We start from the raw sequence: 15,670 nt of genomic DNA, 5'->3' as shown, positions 1-15,670 counted from the left end.
GAGGGCAGGGGAGGAAACATTTTTTTACCCAGCAAGTTGTGATGATCTGGAATGCGCTGCCTGAAAGGGCAGTGGAAGCAGATTCAATAGTAGCTTTCAAAAGGGAATTGGATAAATACTTGAAAAAGAAAAATTTGCAGGGCTGTGGGGAAAAAGCAGGGGAGTGGGACTCATTGGATAGCTCTTTCAAAGAGCCAGCACAGGCATGATGGGCCGAATGGCCTCCTTCTGTGCTGTACGATTCTATGACTGCATGTTCATTGAGAGTGAAAAATAGCATGACAATTAAACAACATAATTAGATCTCTAGCTTAAGGAAGCTATATGGTAAAACTATATGGTAACATCAGACTAAATTTCCACAGAGATGAAGGATTTCTGTTAAATGTTGTTAAGTATTCTGTTACCTGCATAAGATGGAGTAAGCGCCCACCAGCTGCTGTCTCTCCATCATCTTCACAGTCTTGCAGGAATGTCTGCTTGTCCTCGCAGTATATCCTAAACAATTAATCCTCACACTGTAGTCATCCTTTTTATAGATCACACAACTCATGACTAGAAGTGTAAACTTCTACAATGCAGTCACTTGACATAAGAAATAGGAGCAGGAGTAGGCCATTCAGCCCCTCGAGCCTGCTCTGCCATTCAATTAGATCATGGCTGATCTTCAAGCTCAACTTTAAACCATAGAATCATGGAGTGCAGTTTATTTCCCTCCAGTCTGAAAAACAACCGTTCACCTCTACTCTCTTTGACTTCTAGGGAGAGGTTAGATGGACTGGGACTTTTTTCCCTGGAGAGTAGGAGGTTAAGGGGTGATCTTATAGAAGTCTATAAAATAATGAGGGGCATAGATAAGGTAGATAGTCAAAATCTTTTCCCAAAGGTAGGGGAGTCTATAACGAGGGGACATAGATTTAAGGTGAGAGGGGAGAGATACAAAAGGGTCCAGAGGGGCAATTCTTTCACTCAAAGGGTGGTGAGTGTCTGGAACGAGCTGCCAGAGGCAGCAGTAGAGGCGGGTACAATTTTGTCTTTTAAAAAGCATTTGGACAGTTACATGGGTAAGATGGGTATAGAGGGATATGGGCCAAGTGCAGGCAATTGGGACTAGCTTAGTGGTATAAACTGGGCGACATGGACATGTTGGGCCGAAGGGCCTGTTTCCATGTTGTAAACTTCTATGACTTCTATGACTCTGCTTTCTGTCCTTTAGCCAATTTTGTATCCATGCTGCCACTGCCCCATTAATCCCATAGTCTTCCATTTTGCCAACAAATCTAAAATGTAGCACTTTATCAAATGCCTTTTGAAAGTCCATATACACAACATCAACTGCATTGCCCGCATCAACCCTTTCCGTCACTTCATCAAAAAACTCAATCAAGTTTGCAGGACACGATTTGCCTTTAACAAATCCAAGCTGGCTTTTTTTCAAAGTTCTTCCAAGTCACAATTCATTCCGTCCCGGATTATTGTCTCTAAAAGCTCCCCCACCACCGTCATTAGGCTGACTGGCCTGTATTTTGACAGCCGTAATTGCAACCTTTTGTTGTTTTTTTTACTTGAGGAGGTGGTTAGGATATCTATGTAAATAATATATATATATACATACACACACGCGCGTACACACACACATATTACATTTCTGTCATATACTTGATTCTTCATCCTTTGTTCAATAAATTTGCTCGATAGTTAAGAACCTAAAACCAGGCCTGTGATTGTTCTGCTGTCATGCTTTTTGAAGATGGAAGAAAATTCCTGTTGAATACTGGATAGATTCAATTGCAAAAGGTTTTCTGTTGGGTCTCTTAGGCACACTAACTGAAACTTATCTAGATATCAGGGCTAGTAAAGATACAATTGAGACCATATAGACCAAAGTCTCATCTGTGAAAATAATCTAAAATACAGAAGCTGAATTATCCGAAAAACGGCACCTCCTACACTGCAGCACTCCTTCAGTACTGCACTGGGAGTGTCAGCCTGGATTTAGTGCTCAAGTCTCTGGACCACATACGCTGGGGTCATCATCTGAGAGACGATCATAACACAAAATAAATAGCGCAATGTGGGTGAAAGCACGGAGCAGGAGGCACACATCTCCTCCCCAAAGAGCTCGGCCACATAGCGAATGAGTTCTAGTAAGGCTTCCGACTTGTCAAATTCAGCCGACTTGGGCACTGATAGAATGTGCTGCTGAGGAGCTAACGTGGCTGTGATAATGAATCTATTTCTGAGCAGTTGCTGAACCATCTGAAATGTGGAGTTCCATCTCGTTGAGACACCTTGTGGAAGAGATTCCTTTTTCTGGTCCATTTGCAAATCCACTTGACGGACCGTGCTAGCTCGAACTGAGGGAGGGAAACGTTACTGATCTTTTACGCCTACCCGAAGTGTAACAAGCTGGTCTGTGCTGAAATAAAAACAGAAAATGCTGGAAAACACTCAGCAGATCAGACACAAGGATACGAAATTGGCTAAGCAACAGGAAACAGAGAGTGGTGGTGAATGGTTGTTTTTCGGACTGGAGGGAGGTGTACAGTGGTGTTCCCCAGGGGTCGGTGCTGGGACCACTGCTTTTCTTGATATATATTAATGACTTGAACTTGGGTGTACAGGGCACAATTTCAAAATTTGCAGATGACACAAAACTTGGAAGTGTGCTGAACAGCGAGGAGGACAGTAATGGACTTCAAGAGGATATAGACGAGCTGGTGGAATGGGCGGACACGTGGCAGGTGAAATTTAATGCAGAAAAATGTGAAGTGATACATTTTGGTAGGAAGAACGAGGAGAGGCAATATAAACTAAAGGGCACAATTCTAAAAGGGGTACAAGAACAGAGAGATCTGGGGGTATATGTGCACAAACTGTTGAAGGTGGCAGGGCAGGTTGAGAAAACCGTTAAAAAAGCATACGGGATCCTGGGCTTTATAAATAGAGGCATAGAGTACAAAAGCAAGGAAGTTTTGATGAACCTTTATAAAACACTGGTTCAGCCACAACTGGAGTATTGTGTCCAGTTCTGGGCACTGCACTTTAGGAAAGATGTGAAGGCCCGAGAGAGGGTGCAGAAAAGATTTACTAGAATCATTCCAGGGATGAGGGACTTTAGTTATGTGGATAGATTGGAGAAGCTGGGGTTGTTCTACTTGGAACAGAGAAGGTTGAGAGGAGATTTGATAGAGGTATTCAAAATCATGAAGGGTCTAGACAGAGCAAATGTAAGGAATCTTACAACACCAGGTTATAGTCCAACAGTTTTATTTGAAAATCACAAGCTTTCGGAGATTATCTCCTTCGTCAGGTGACTCACTCACCTGACGAAGGAGATAATCTCCGAAAGCTTGTGATTTTCAAATAAAACTGTTGGACTATAACCTGGTGTTGTAAGATTCCTTACATTTGGCCACCCCAGTCCATCACCGGCATCTCCACATCATAGACAGAGCAGATAGAGAGAAACTGTTCCCATTGGCAGAAGGGTCAAGAACCAGAGGACATAGATTTAAGGTGATTGGCAAAAGAACCAAAGGTAACATGACGAAAAACTTTTTTACACAGCAAGTGGTTAGGATCTGGAATGCACTGCCTGAAGGGGTGGTGGAGGCAGATTCAATCATGGCCTTCAAAAGGGGACAGGATAAGCACTTGAAGGGAAAAAATTTGCAGGGCTATGGGGACAGGGCAGGGAAGTGGGACTAGCTGGATTGCTCTTGCATACAGCCGGCACGGACTCGATGGGCCGAATGGCCTCTTTCCGTGCTGTAACCTTTCAATGGATTCTATGACAGCATCTGTGGAGAGAGATAAACAGAGTTAACGTTTCATCAGAACTCTGTGCTGTTCTCAGCATTAAAAGCTGGCCTCAATCCATAGAGGGAGAAAAAAAATCAGCTTCTGCTAATCAGCGCCCCCTGAATGTGTGTGGGTAGGTCAGGAGAGGATAGGATTGAGGTCAGGTATGGCAATGCCCTCATCTCATGGTGGTTAACCTTTCAACACTCATCACCTAGATTTACACACCAAAAAGCCATTTCTTAAAGACTCTCACCACAGGGACATCAATCTTATTAGCTTGTACTGGATTTAAATTCAGAGGTTAAAATGTTATGCCCACGACATCTAGACCCTATGTGCACCAATGATTTTTTTTTTCGTTAAAATACATTAAAGATAATAACTAAAACTGAAAATAATGTTTTCTAATAAAAAAGACCATTGACCTGAAATGATGCTGTGGGTTATAAATGTGCAAACACTTAACTCATTCAAAGAAATTCCTCTCTGTTATTTTTATTATTTATTTTAAATAAGTTAATACCTCTGCAAAAGTAGTGGAACGTCAGTTGAATGGATTATGCATTCATACTTTCGTATCCCATGGAAAAAAAACTTCAGGTCCCACGTAATTATTATGCCATGTATCCATCTTAGCAATGATACATTTACAACTGCTTGGCTCTGCACTTGCTGTAAAATGCACAACACTTAATTGGAAACTTTAAAACATTTGTTACATTACTGCACAATGTATTCAATTCACTATACTTGATTGCAAAGCCAGACTTCGACACAGCTGTTGGAAATTAACCATAGTGTGATACATTAGTAGTTCCTTTAATAAAATGGATAAAATAGTTTGAAATGTGTTTTTAACCATTAAATAAGGAGAAACTGTTTCCACTGGCAGGAGGGTCGGTAACCAGAGGATACAGATTTAAGGTAATTGGCAAAAGAATCAGAGGGGAGATGAGGAGAATTTTTTTTGCCCAGCGAGTTGTTATGATCTGGAATTCACTGCCTGAAAGGGTGGTGGAAGCAGATTCAAAAATAATAACTTTCAAAAGGGAATTGAATTGAAGGGGGAAAAATTGCAGGGCTATGGGGAAGGAGCAGGGGGGAGTGGGACTAATTGGATAGCCCTTTCAAAGAGCCAGCACAGACACGATGGGCTGAATGGCCTCCTTCTGTGCTGTATCATTCTATGATTTATAGGAATGAATCTTTTTAGTGATCTTCCCAATTCAGTTTCTATCCTATTTAGATCATTATCTAATTACTATATGATTCTAAGATTACGTGGCCTTTCTTATACCTGTAAGCGTAGATGTTGTGAGTGGCATTGGCAATCTTCTTGTTCTCGTACAATTTCTGAAGAACCAGTTTCACCTAAAGAGAAGAGAAAGCAAAACCAGACAAATGTCTAAAACTTCGATTTCCACAACAAGTTAATAGTGTGATACACAATCATTTATAGAAATAAAAAATGCGCAAATGGAAAATAGTGGATATATTTCCATTACCCACTGTTCTGTTTATATTTCTAAGCAAGACTTTTGGCCCATTGTGCCTGCGCTGGCTCTTTGGTAGAACTTTCCAATTAACTATCCACTGCTCTTTCCCTGTTGCCCTGCAAATTTTTTCCCTTCAAGTATATATCCAATTCCCTTTATGAAAGTTACTACTGATTCTGCTTGCACCACTCTTTCATTTGAAAGGTGACTTGCATTTATATAGCACCTTTCATGACCTCAGGATGTCCCAAAGCGCTTTACAGCCAATTAAGTACTTTTGAAGTGTAGTCACCGTTGAAATGAAGGGAAACGCAGCAGCTAAATTGCACACAGCAAGATCCCATAAACAGCAATGTGATAATGACCAGATAATCTGTTTTTTTTTGTGATGTTGATCGAGGGATAAATATTGGCTGGGACACTGGGGAGAACCCCCCCTACTCTTCTTCGAATAGTGGCTGTGGGACCTTTAACGTCCACTTGAGGGGGCAGGCACGGCCTCGGTTTAAAGTCTCATCCAAAAGACGGCCCCTCCGACAGTGCAGCACTCCCTCCGTACTGTACTGGGAGTGTCAGCCTGGATTATGTGCTCAAATCTCTGGAATGGGCCTTGAACCCATGACCTTCTGACTTAGGGGCGCGAGTGATACCCACTGAGCCAAGGTTGAGGTCTAAAATGGGGTTCTTAGTGGTTTTGGATCAGAGAGCATACAACTGACATGTGTCAGCTGTGGTTCAGTAGGTAGCACTCTCACCTCTAAATCAGAAGGCTGTGGGTTCAAGTCTGACTCCAGACATTTGAGCATAAAATTTAGGCTGACACTCCAGTGCAGTACTGAGGGAGTGCTGCACTGTCAGAGGGGATGTCCATCAACCCTCTCACATGAATGTAAAAGATCCAATGGCCACTATTCAAAGAAGAGCAGGGGAGTTCTCCCTGGTGTCCAGGCCAATATTTCTCCCTCAACCAACATCATTAAAAAAAAGTTATCTGGTCATTATCACTTTGCTGTTTGTGGGATCTTGCTGTGCACAAATTGGCTGCCACGTTTCCTACATTACTACAGTGACTATACTTCATAAAGTACTTCATTGGCTGTAAAGCGCTTTGGGGCATGCTGAGGTCACGAAAGGCACGATATAAATGCAAGTATGGAACACAAGGTGCAGTTGCATTAATATGTACGACCCAGTTTTCCTACAAGTCATTGTTAACTGAGCTCAAAGGAGAACAGTAACAGCATTTTATGAAGCTAACATTTCGCAGAGCAGCTATGACAAGGGGGGTGCGGGCAGGAGGAGCACAATTGCACTATATCTGGCCACGTAACAATGCTTTACCGGTTAGTAATTGAACTAACTGCATTTCTTTGTGTCACAATTCTTAAACATGAAACCAATTTTTAAAACAAGAAGCTGGTAGAACATCAGAGCTTCAGAATGAACACAAGAGCAACAAGAAGAACCAAGTTAATGTGAAGTTTAGTGGTTCTGGCAGAGCTTTTAGTGGCTTTCAGAAACATTTTCAGAACCATAAACCTTTAGCTAATAACTGGTGTTACTAATGAGATTTGTCATTAGTAATGAACAAGCATTTGATACCAGAATTGAGGGGTTATACCTATCAGGAAAGATTGAACAGGCTGGGACACTTTTCTCTAGAAAAGAGAAGGCTGCGGGATGACCCGATAGAGGTCGTAAAGGTTATGAAAAGGTTTGACAGGGGAGATGTAGAGAAGATATTTCCACTTGCGGGGGAATCTAAGACTAGGGGCCATAAATATAAGATAAGAATAATAAATAAGGAATTCAGGAGAAACTTCTTTACCCAGAGGCTGGTGAGAATGTGGAACTCGCTACTACATGGAGTAGTTGAGATGAATAGCATAGATGCATTTAAGGGGAAGCTAGATAAATACATGAGGGAGAAAGGAATAGAAGGATATGCTGATAGTGTGAGATGAAGTAGGGAGGAGGGAGGCTCGTGTGAAGCATAAACACTGGGATGAACCAGTTGGGCCGCATGGCCTGTTTCCATGCTGTACGTTCTATGTCATTACATTTTACAGAATCATTTTCCTACATTACTTTAGGAAAGATGTCAAGGCCTTAGAGAGGGTGCAGAAGAGATTTACTAGAATGGTACCAGGGATGAGGGACTTCAGTTACGTGGAGAGACTGGAGAAGCTGGGATTGTTCTCCTTAGAGCAGAGAAGGTTAAGGGGAGATTTAATAGAGGTGTTCAAAATTATGAGGGCTTTTGATAGAGTAAATAAGGAGAAACTGTTTCCACTGGCAGGAGGGTCGGTAACCAGAGGACACAGATTTACGGTAATTGACAAAAGAGCCAGAGGGAAGATGAGGAGAAATGTTTCCATGCAGCCAGTTGTTATGATCTGGAATGCGCTGCCTGAAAGGGCGGTGGAAGCAGATTCAATAGTAACTTTCAAAAGGGAATTGGGTAAATACTTGAAGGGGAAAAATTTGCAGGGCTTTGGGGAAAGAGCAGGGGAGTGGAACTAATTGGATAGTTCTTTCAAAGAGTCGGTACAGACGCGATGGGTCAAACGGCCTCCTTCTGTGCTGTATGTTTCTATAAGACCATAAGAGATAGGAGCAGGAGTAGGCCATTCGGCCCCTCGAGCCTGCTCCGCCATTTAATAAGATCATGGCTGATCTGATTTTTACCTCAACTCCACTTTCCTGCCTTTCCCCATATCCTTTGACTCCCTTGCTGATCAAAAATTTGTCTAACTCAGCCTTGAATGTATTCAATGACTCAGCCTCCACAGCTTTTTGGGGTAAAGAATTCCAAAGATTCACGACCCTCTGGGAGAAGAAATTCCTCCTAATTTCCGTCTTAAACGGGCGACCCCTTATTCTGAGTCTATGCCCCCTAGTTTTAGATTCCCCCATGAGGGGTAACATCCTCTCAGCATCTACCCTATCGAGTCCCCTCAGAATCTTGTATGTTTCAATAAGATCTCCTCTCATTCTTCTAAACTCCAATGAGTATAGACCTAACCTGTTCAATCTTTCCTCATAAGACAACCCTTCCATACCCAGAATCAACCTAGTGAACCTTCTCTGAACTGCCTCCAATGCAAGTATGTCCTTCCTTAAATAAGGGCACCAGAACTGTATGCAGTACTCCAGGTGTGGTCTCACCAGCATCCTGTACAGTTGTAACATGACTTCCCTGCTTTTATACCTAGAAATAAAGGCCAATATTCCATTTCCCTTCTGGATTACCTGTTGCACCTGTATGTTGACTTTTTGTGTTTCATGTACGAGGACACCCAGATCCCTCTGTACCACAGCATTTTGTAGTATTTCTCCATTCAAATAATATTTTGCTTTTTTATTTTTCCTCCCAAAGTGGATGACTTCACATTTTCCCACATTATATTCCATCTGCCAAATTTTTGCCCATTCGCTTAACCTGTCAATATCCCTTTGCAGACACTTTGTGTCCTCATCGCAACTTGCTTTTCCACCTATCTTTGTAGCATCAGCAAATTTGGCCACAAGACACTCTGTTCCTTCATCCAAGTCATTGATATATATTGTAAATAGTTATCACTGAGATATAAGATTGCTGAATCTTTCTGTACTTCACAAGTAATTGGAATAAACCAATTTCATATTTTGTTGAAAATAAATCTATTAACTTCTATACGTACATAAGGATGTACACAGACTGTGCTACTCTTGGTAATGAATTGTGGATTACCAGTAAATAACGTTTCTGTAAATACATCACAACTGTTAACACCCCTCATTGTGGATGTCATATACATCAACAATATGATACGTGCGAGCCACTAATATCTGCCATGACAGCTGCTCCCAGCCATGCAATGACTCCCAGGTATCCATTACTGTCTACTTTAACATTCGCGTTGCACTAAACTGATCTCAAAGATCACCTACCTACGATGTACACTTATCATCAGCGCTAACCATTTTAACGACCCGAACTTGAATCTTATTGGGTGACCATATGAAGTCAATCTCATAGATGGTTATTACAAGCTGCTTTCACCGGATTATGTTCCAACGTGTCAAATTAAGCAGAGAACAACAGATACTTTGGAGTGATTACAAGGCAATAATACCATCACGGAGCTCAGAGCACATCATAAACTGTGAAAGCAAACCTTCAGGCACTTTACAACCACCATCTGAATCCTGGAATGAAATTACTCCCAGGAATGCATTATTTTTTTTCCACTGCAAGTTTCTCAAGCAAAAATCTAGATTTGATTACCAGGAAATAACATAATGATCAAATATAATGCTTAAAAAGTCTGGTTAGCGCGATTTACTTTGTCGTTAAAGACATGTGCATCATGGCGTTTTGACCTATTAACACAAATATTAAAGAGGTTTTGTGGCTGAACAGATTTAGACTTCCAAAGGCTTTCTGAAATTAGTACTAAACACTTGGTATTATCAGTCAGGAAGTGACCAGATTACAAAAATCAAAAGGGGAATGAAACCATTACACTTACATACATGGTAAGTATCTACGTTTTCAAATCAGTTGATAAAAGTCAATGCCACGCCTCTGGTTCCTGCCCCTCAGCGATGCTCGTAACTCCGATAGTTTTACGATGTCGGGCGGGGGGGAGTCAGACAAGATGCTGAGGAGTGGGGGAGAGGGGGACGGACGAGTGCCAGTGTGAATGGGGGAGGGGGGACGGACGAGTGCCAGTGTGAATGGGGGAGAGGGGGACGGACGAGTGCCAGTGTGAATGGGGGAGGGGGGACGGACGAGTGCCAGTGTGAATGGGGGAGGGGGGACAGACGAGTGCCAGTGTGAATGGGGGAGGGGGGACGGATGAGTGCCAGTGTGAATGGGGGGAGGGGGGACGGACGAGTGCCAGTGTGAATGGGGGAGGGGGGACGGACGAGTGCCAGTCTGAATGGGGGAGGGGGGACGGACGAGTGCCAGTGTGAATGGGGGAGGGGGGACAGACGAGTGCCAGTGTGAATGGGGGAGGGGGGACGGACGAGTGCCAGTGTGAATGGGGGAGGGGGGACGGACGAGTGCCAGTGCGAATGGGGGAGGGGGGACGGACGAGTGCCAGTGTGAATGGGGGAGGGGGGACGGACGAGTGCCAGTGTGAATGGGGGAGGGGGGACGGACGAGTGCCAGTGTGAATGGGGGAGGGGGGACAGACGAGTGCCAGTGTGAATGGGGGAGGGGGGACAGACGAGTGCCAGTGTGAATGGGGGAGGGGGGACGGACGAGTGCCAGTGTGAATGGGGGAGGGGGGACGGACGAGTGCCAGTGTGAATGGGGGAGGGGGGACGGACGAGTGCCAGTGCGAATGGGGGAGGGGGGACGGACGAGTGCCAGTGTGAATGGGGGAGGGGGGACAGACGAGTGCCAGTGTGAATGGGGGAGGGGGGACGGACGAGTGCCAGTGTGAATGGGGGAGGGGGGACGGACGAGTGCCAGTGTGAATGGGGGAGGGGGGACGGACGAGTGCCAGTGTGAATGGGGGAGGGGGGACGGACGAGTGCCAGTGTGAATGGGGGAGGGGGGACGGACGAGTGCCAGTGTGAATGGGGGAGGGGGGACGGACGAGTGCCAGTGTGAATGGGGGAGGGGGGACGGACGAGTGCCAGTGTGAATGGGGGAGAGGGGGACGGACGAGTGCCAGTGTGAATGGGGGAGGGGGGACGGACGAGTGCCAGTGTGAATGGGGGAGGGGGGGACAGACGAGTGCCAGTGTGAATGGGGGAGAGGGGGACGGACGAGTGCCAGTGTGAATGGGGGAGGGGGGACGGACGAGTGCCAGTGTGAATGGGGGAGAGGGGGACGGACGATTGCCAGTGTGAATGGGGGAGAGGGGGACGGACGAGTGCCAGTGCGAATGGGGGAGGGGGGACGGACGAGTGCCAGTGTGAATGGGGGAGGGGGGACGGACGAGTGCCAGTGTGAATGGGGGAGGGGGGACGGACGAGTGCCAGTGTGAATGGGGGAGGGGGGACGGACGAGTGCCAGTGTGAATGGGGGAGAGGGGGACGGACGAGTGCCAGTGTGAATGGGGGAGGGGGGACGGACGAGTGCCAGTGTGAATGGGGGAGGGGGGACGGACGAGTGCCAGTGTGAATGGGGGAGGGGGGACGGACGAGTGCCAGTGTGAATGGGGGAGAGGGGGACGGATGAGTGCCAGTGTGAATGGGGGAGGGGGGACAGACGAGTGCCAGTGTGAATGGGGGAGGGGGGACGGATGAGTGCCAGTGTGAATGGGGGAGGGGGGACGGACGAGTGCCAGTGTGAATGGGGGAGGGGGGACAGACGAGTGCCAGTGTGAATGGGGGAGAGGGGGACGGATGAGTGCCAGTGTGAATGGGGGAGGGGGGACAGACGAGTGCCAGTGTGAATGGGGGAGGGGGGAACGGACGAGTGCCAGTGTGAATGGGGGAGGGGGGACGGACGAGTGCCAGTGTGAATGGGGGAGGGGGGACGGACGAGTGCCAGTGTGAATGGGGGAGAGGGGGACGGACGAGTGCCAGTGTGAATGGGGGAGAGGGGGACGGACGAGTGCCAGTGTGAATGGGGGAGAGGGGGATGGACGAGTGCCAGTGTGAATGGGGGAGGGGGGGACAGACGAGTGCCAGTGTGAATGGGGGAGGGGGGACGGATGAGTGCCAGTGTGAATGGGGGAGGGGGGACAGACGAGTGCCAGTGTGAATGGGGGAGAGGGGGACGGACGAGTGCCAGTGCGAATGGGGGAGGGGGGGACAGACGAGTGCCAGTGTGAATGGGGGAGGGGGGACAGACGAGTGCCAGTGTGAATGGGGGAGGGGGGACGGATGAGTGCCAGTGTGAATGGGGGAGGGGGGACAGACGAGTGCCAGTGTGAATGGGGGAGAGGGGGACGGACGAGTGCCAGTGTGAATGGGGGAGGGGGGACAGACGAGTGCCAGTGTGAATGGGGGAGAGGGGGACGGACGAGTGCCAGTGTGAATGGGGGAGGGGGGACAGACGAGTGCCAGTGTGAATGGGGGAGGGGGGACAGACGAGTGCCAGTGTGAATGGGGGAGAGGGGGACGGATGAGTGCCAGTGCGAATGGGGGAGGGGGGACAGACGAGTGCCAGTGTGAATGGGGGAGGGGGGACAGACGAGTGCCAGTGTGAATGGGGGAGAGGGGGACGGATGAGTGCCAGTGTGAATGGGGGAGGGGGGACGGACGAGTGCCAGTGTGAATGGGGGAGGGGGGACGGACGAGTGCCAGTGTGAATGGGGGAGGGGGGACGGACGAGTGCCAGTGTGAATGGGGGAGAGGGGGACGGATGAGTGCCAGTGTGAATGGGGGAGGGGGGACAGACGAGTGCCAGTGTGAATGGGGGAGGGGGGACGGATGAGTGCCAGTGTGAATGGGGGAGGGGGGACGGACGAGTGCCAGTGTGAATGGGGGAGGGGGGACAGACGAGTGCCAGTGTGAATGGGGGAGAGGGGGACGGATGAGTGCCAGTGTGAATGGGGGAGGGGGGACAGACGAGTGCCAGTGTGAATGGGGGAGGGGGGAACGGACGAGTGCCAGTGTGAATGGGGGAGGGGGGACGGACGAGTGCCAGTGTGAATGGGGGAGGGGGGACGGACGAGTGCCAGTGTGAATGGGGGAGAGGGGGACGGACGAGTGCCAGTGTGAATGGGGGAGAGGGGGACGGACGAGTGCCAGTGTGAATGGGGGAGAGGGGGATGGACGAGTGCCAGTGTGAATGGGGGAGGGGGGACAGACGAGTGCCAGTGTGAATGGGGGAGGGGGGACGGATGAGTGCCAGTGTGAATGGGGGAGGGGGGACAGACGAGTGCCAGTGTGAATGGGGGAGAGGGGGACGGACGAGTGCCAGTGCGAATGGGGGAGGGGGGGACAGACGAGTGCCAGTGTGAATGGGGGAGGGGGGACAGACGAGTGCCAGTGTGAATGGGGGAGGGGGGACGGATGAGTGCCAGTGTGAATGGGGGAGGGGGGACAGACGAGTGCCAGTGTGAATGGGGGAGAGGGGGACGGACGAGTGCCAGTGTGAATGGGGGAGGGGGGACAGACGAGTGCCAGTGTGAATGGGGGAGAGGGGGACGGACGAGTGCCAGTGTGAATGGGGGAGGGGGGACAGACGAGTGCCAGTGTGAATGGGGGAGGGGGGACAGACGAGTGCCAGTGTGAATGGGGGAGAGGGGGACGGATGAGTGCCAGTGCGAATGGGGGAGGGGGGACAGACGAGTGCCAGTGTGAATGGGGGAGGGGGGACAGACGAGTGCCAGTGTGAATGGGGGAGAGGGGGACGGATGAGTGCCAGTGTGAATGGGGGAGGGGGGGACAGACGAGTGCCAGTGTGAATGGGGGAGAGGGGGACGGACGAGTGCCAGTGTGAATGGGGGAGGGGGGGACAGACGAGTGCCAGTGTGAATGGGGGAGAGGGGGACGGACGAGTGCCAGTGTGAATGGGGGAGGGGGGGACAGACGAGTGCCAGTGTGAATGGGGGAGAGGGGGACGGACGAGTGCCAGTGTGAATGGGGGAGAGGGGGACGGACGAGTGCCAGTGTGAATGGGGGAGAGGGGGACGGATGAGTGCCAGTGTGAATGGGGGAGGGGGGACAGACGAGTGCCAGTGTGAATGGGGGAGGGGGGACAGACGAGTGCCAGTGTGAATGGGGGAGGGGGGACGGACGAGTGCCAGTGTGAATGGGGGAGGGGGGAACGGACGAGTGCCAGTGTGAATGGGGGAGGGGGGACGGACGAGTGCCAGTGTGAATGGGGGAGAGGGGGACGGATGAGTGCCAGTGTGAATGGGGGAGGGGGGACGGACGAGTGCCAGTGTGAATGGGGGAGGGGGGACAGACGAGTGCCAGTGTGAATGGGGGAGGGGGGACGGACGAGTGCCAGTGTGAATGGGGGAGGGGGGACGGACGAGTGCCAGTGTGAATGGGGGAGGAGGAGAGAAGAGTGCCAGTGTGAATGGGGGGGCAGGGGGGTGGGGGGTGTAAGAGGGCTAATTTGAATCGAAGGGGAGAGAAACATACCACCTTGAACTGAGGAGGGAAGGGGTGAAGGATGCTAACTTTAACTGACAGGAGAGAAGACTGTTAACATGAACTACTGTAAACAATTTTACAACACCAAGTTATAGTCCAACAAATTTATTTTTAATTCCACAAGCTTTCGGAGGCTTCCTCCTTCGTCAGGTGAACGGTATGGAAGGAGGAAGCCTCCGAAAGCTTGTGGAATTAAAAATAAATTTGTTGGACTATAACTTGGTGTTGTAAAATTGTTTACAATTGTCAACCCCAGTCCATCACCGGCATCTCCACAACATGAACTACAGGGAGGGGAGGCAAAAGGGTAAAAGCATGAACTGAGCAGGGGGAGGACAGTGCCCGCATGAATTAGGTGAGAGGAGGTGAAGAGTACTAGCGGGAACTGAAGAGAGGGAGGAGGGAGAGAGGTGCCAGCATGAAATGGGGGTAGGGGAGGAGAAACAAAGAGTACGTCGGTGAACTGGGGTGGCGGAGAAGACTGCCTACGTGATGACTGTGCAAAGAATTTTAGAAGAATTAGAAACAGAGACCACCAACATATTGGCTCAACACTTTATTGCAAGAATTTAAGAGAAAATCTCTGAAATTTCTGCCGTACACATGCGCTATATGCGTAGTATAGAATGCTGAGTTTGCCTGTGGTTTTGTCCTGGCGGGTCCATGTCCCACTGCACTTTCAGTGGAACTACATGTGATGTACCTATTCATCAGGGCCGTTTTTTGAATTGTTAGCTTTTACAAAACTGTTGGCCAACTTTTCCAGGCCAGGCCAGCGTGTATGTAATTACTCAGCAGCTGACAATCTAGGCGACTAAAACAACAACAACTTGCATTTATACAGCGCCTTTAATGTGGTAAAACGTCCCAAGGCGCTTTACAGGAGCGATTAACAGACAAAATTTGACACCGAGCCACATAAGGAGATGTTAGGACAGGTGATCAAAAGCTTGGTCAAAAAGCTAGGTGTTAAGGAGCATCTTAAAGGAGGAGAGAGAGGCGGAGAGGTTTAGGGAGGGAATTCCAGAGCTTAGGGCCCAGGCAGCTGAAGGCACGGCCGGCAATGGTGGAGCGATTAAAATCGGGGATGCGCAAGAGGCCAGAATTGGAGGAGTGCAGAGATCTCGGAGGGTTGTCGGGCTGGAGGAGGTTACAGAGACAGGGAGGGGTGAGGCCATGAAGGGATTTGAACACAAGGATGAGAATTTTAAATGTGAGGCATGGCTGGACCGGGAGCCGATGTAGGTCAGCGAGCACTATTCAAAGAAGAGCAGGGAAGGTCTCGCACCTTTTATCCCACAACCATCACA

The 15,670-nt window shown here is 48.9% G+C and overlaps 1 protein-coding gene across 3 annotated transcripts in view; it reads right to left on the bottom strand.

Moving 5' to 3' along the window:
• Positions 1-15,670, bottom strand: part of impact (impact RWD domain protein) — an 83,087-nt gene that overhangs the window by 13,865 nt on the left and 53,552 nt on the right. For all 3 annotated transcript variants that reach the window (XM_067977781.1, XM_067977764.1, XM_067977771.1), the window contains 2 exons: positions 5,105-5,178; positions 408-498 (listed from right to left, as the gene is read on the bottom strand). In XM_067977781.1, the coding sequence (XP_067833882.1) occupies positions 408-498; positions 5,105-5,178 (165 nt within the window). The remainder of the gene's footprint in view (positions 1-407; positions 499-5,104; positions 5,179-15,670) is intronic.

The sequence above is a fragment of the Heptranchias perlo genome, chromosome 3 (genome assembly GCF_035084215.1).
Source record: "Heptranchias perlo isolate sHepPer1 chromosome 3, sHepPer1.hap1, whole genome shotgun sequence".
Taxonomy (NCBI): domain Eukaryota; kingdom Metazoa; phylum Chordata; class Chondrichthyes; order Hexanchiformes; family Hexanchidae; genus Heptranchias; species Heptranchias perlo.
Note: the sequence above shows the minus strand (reverse complement) of the source record. Positions and strands in the feature narration are given on the sequence as shown.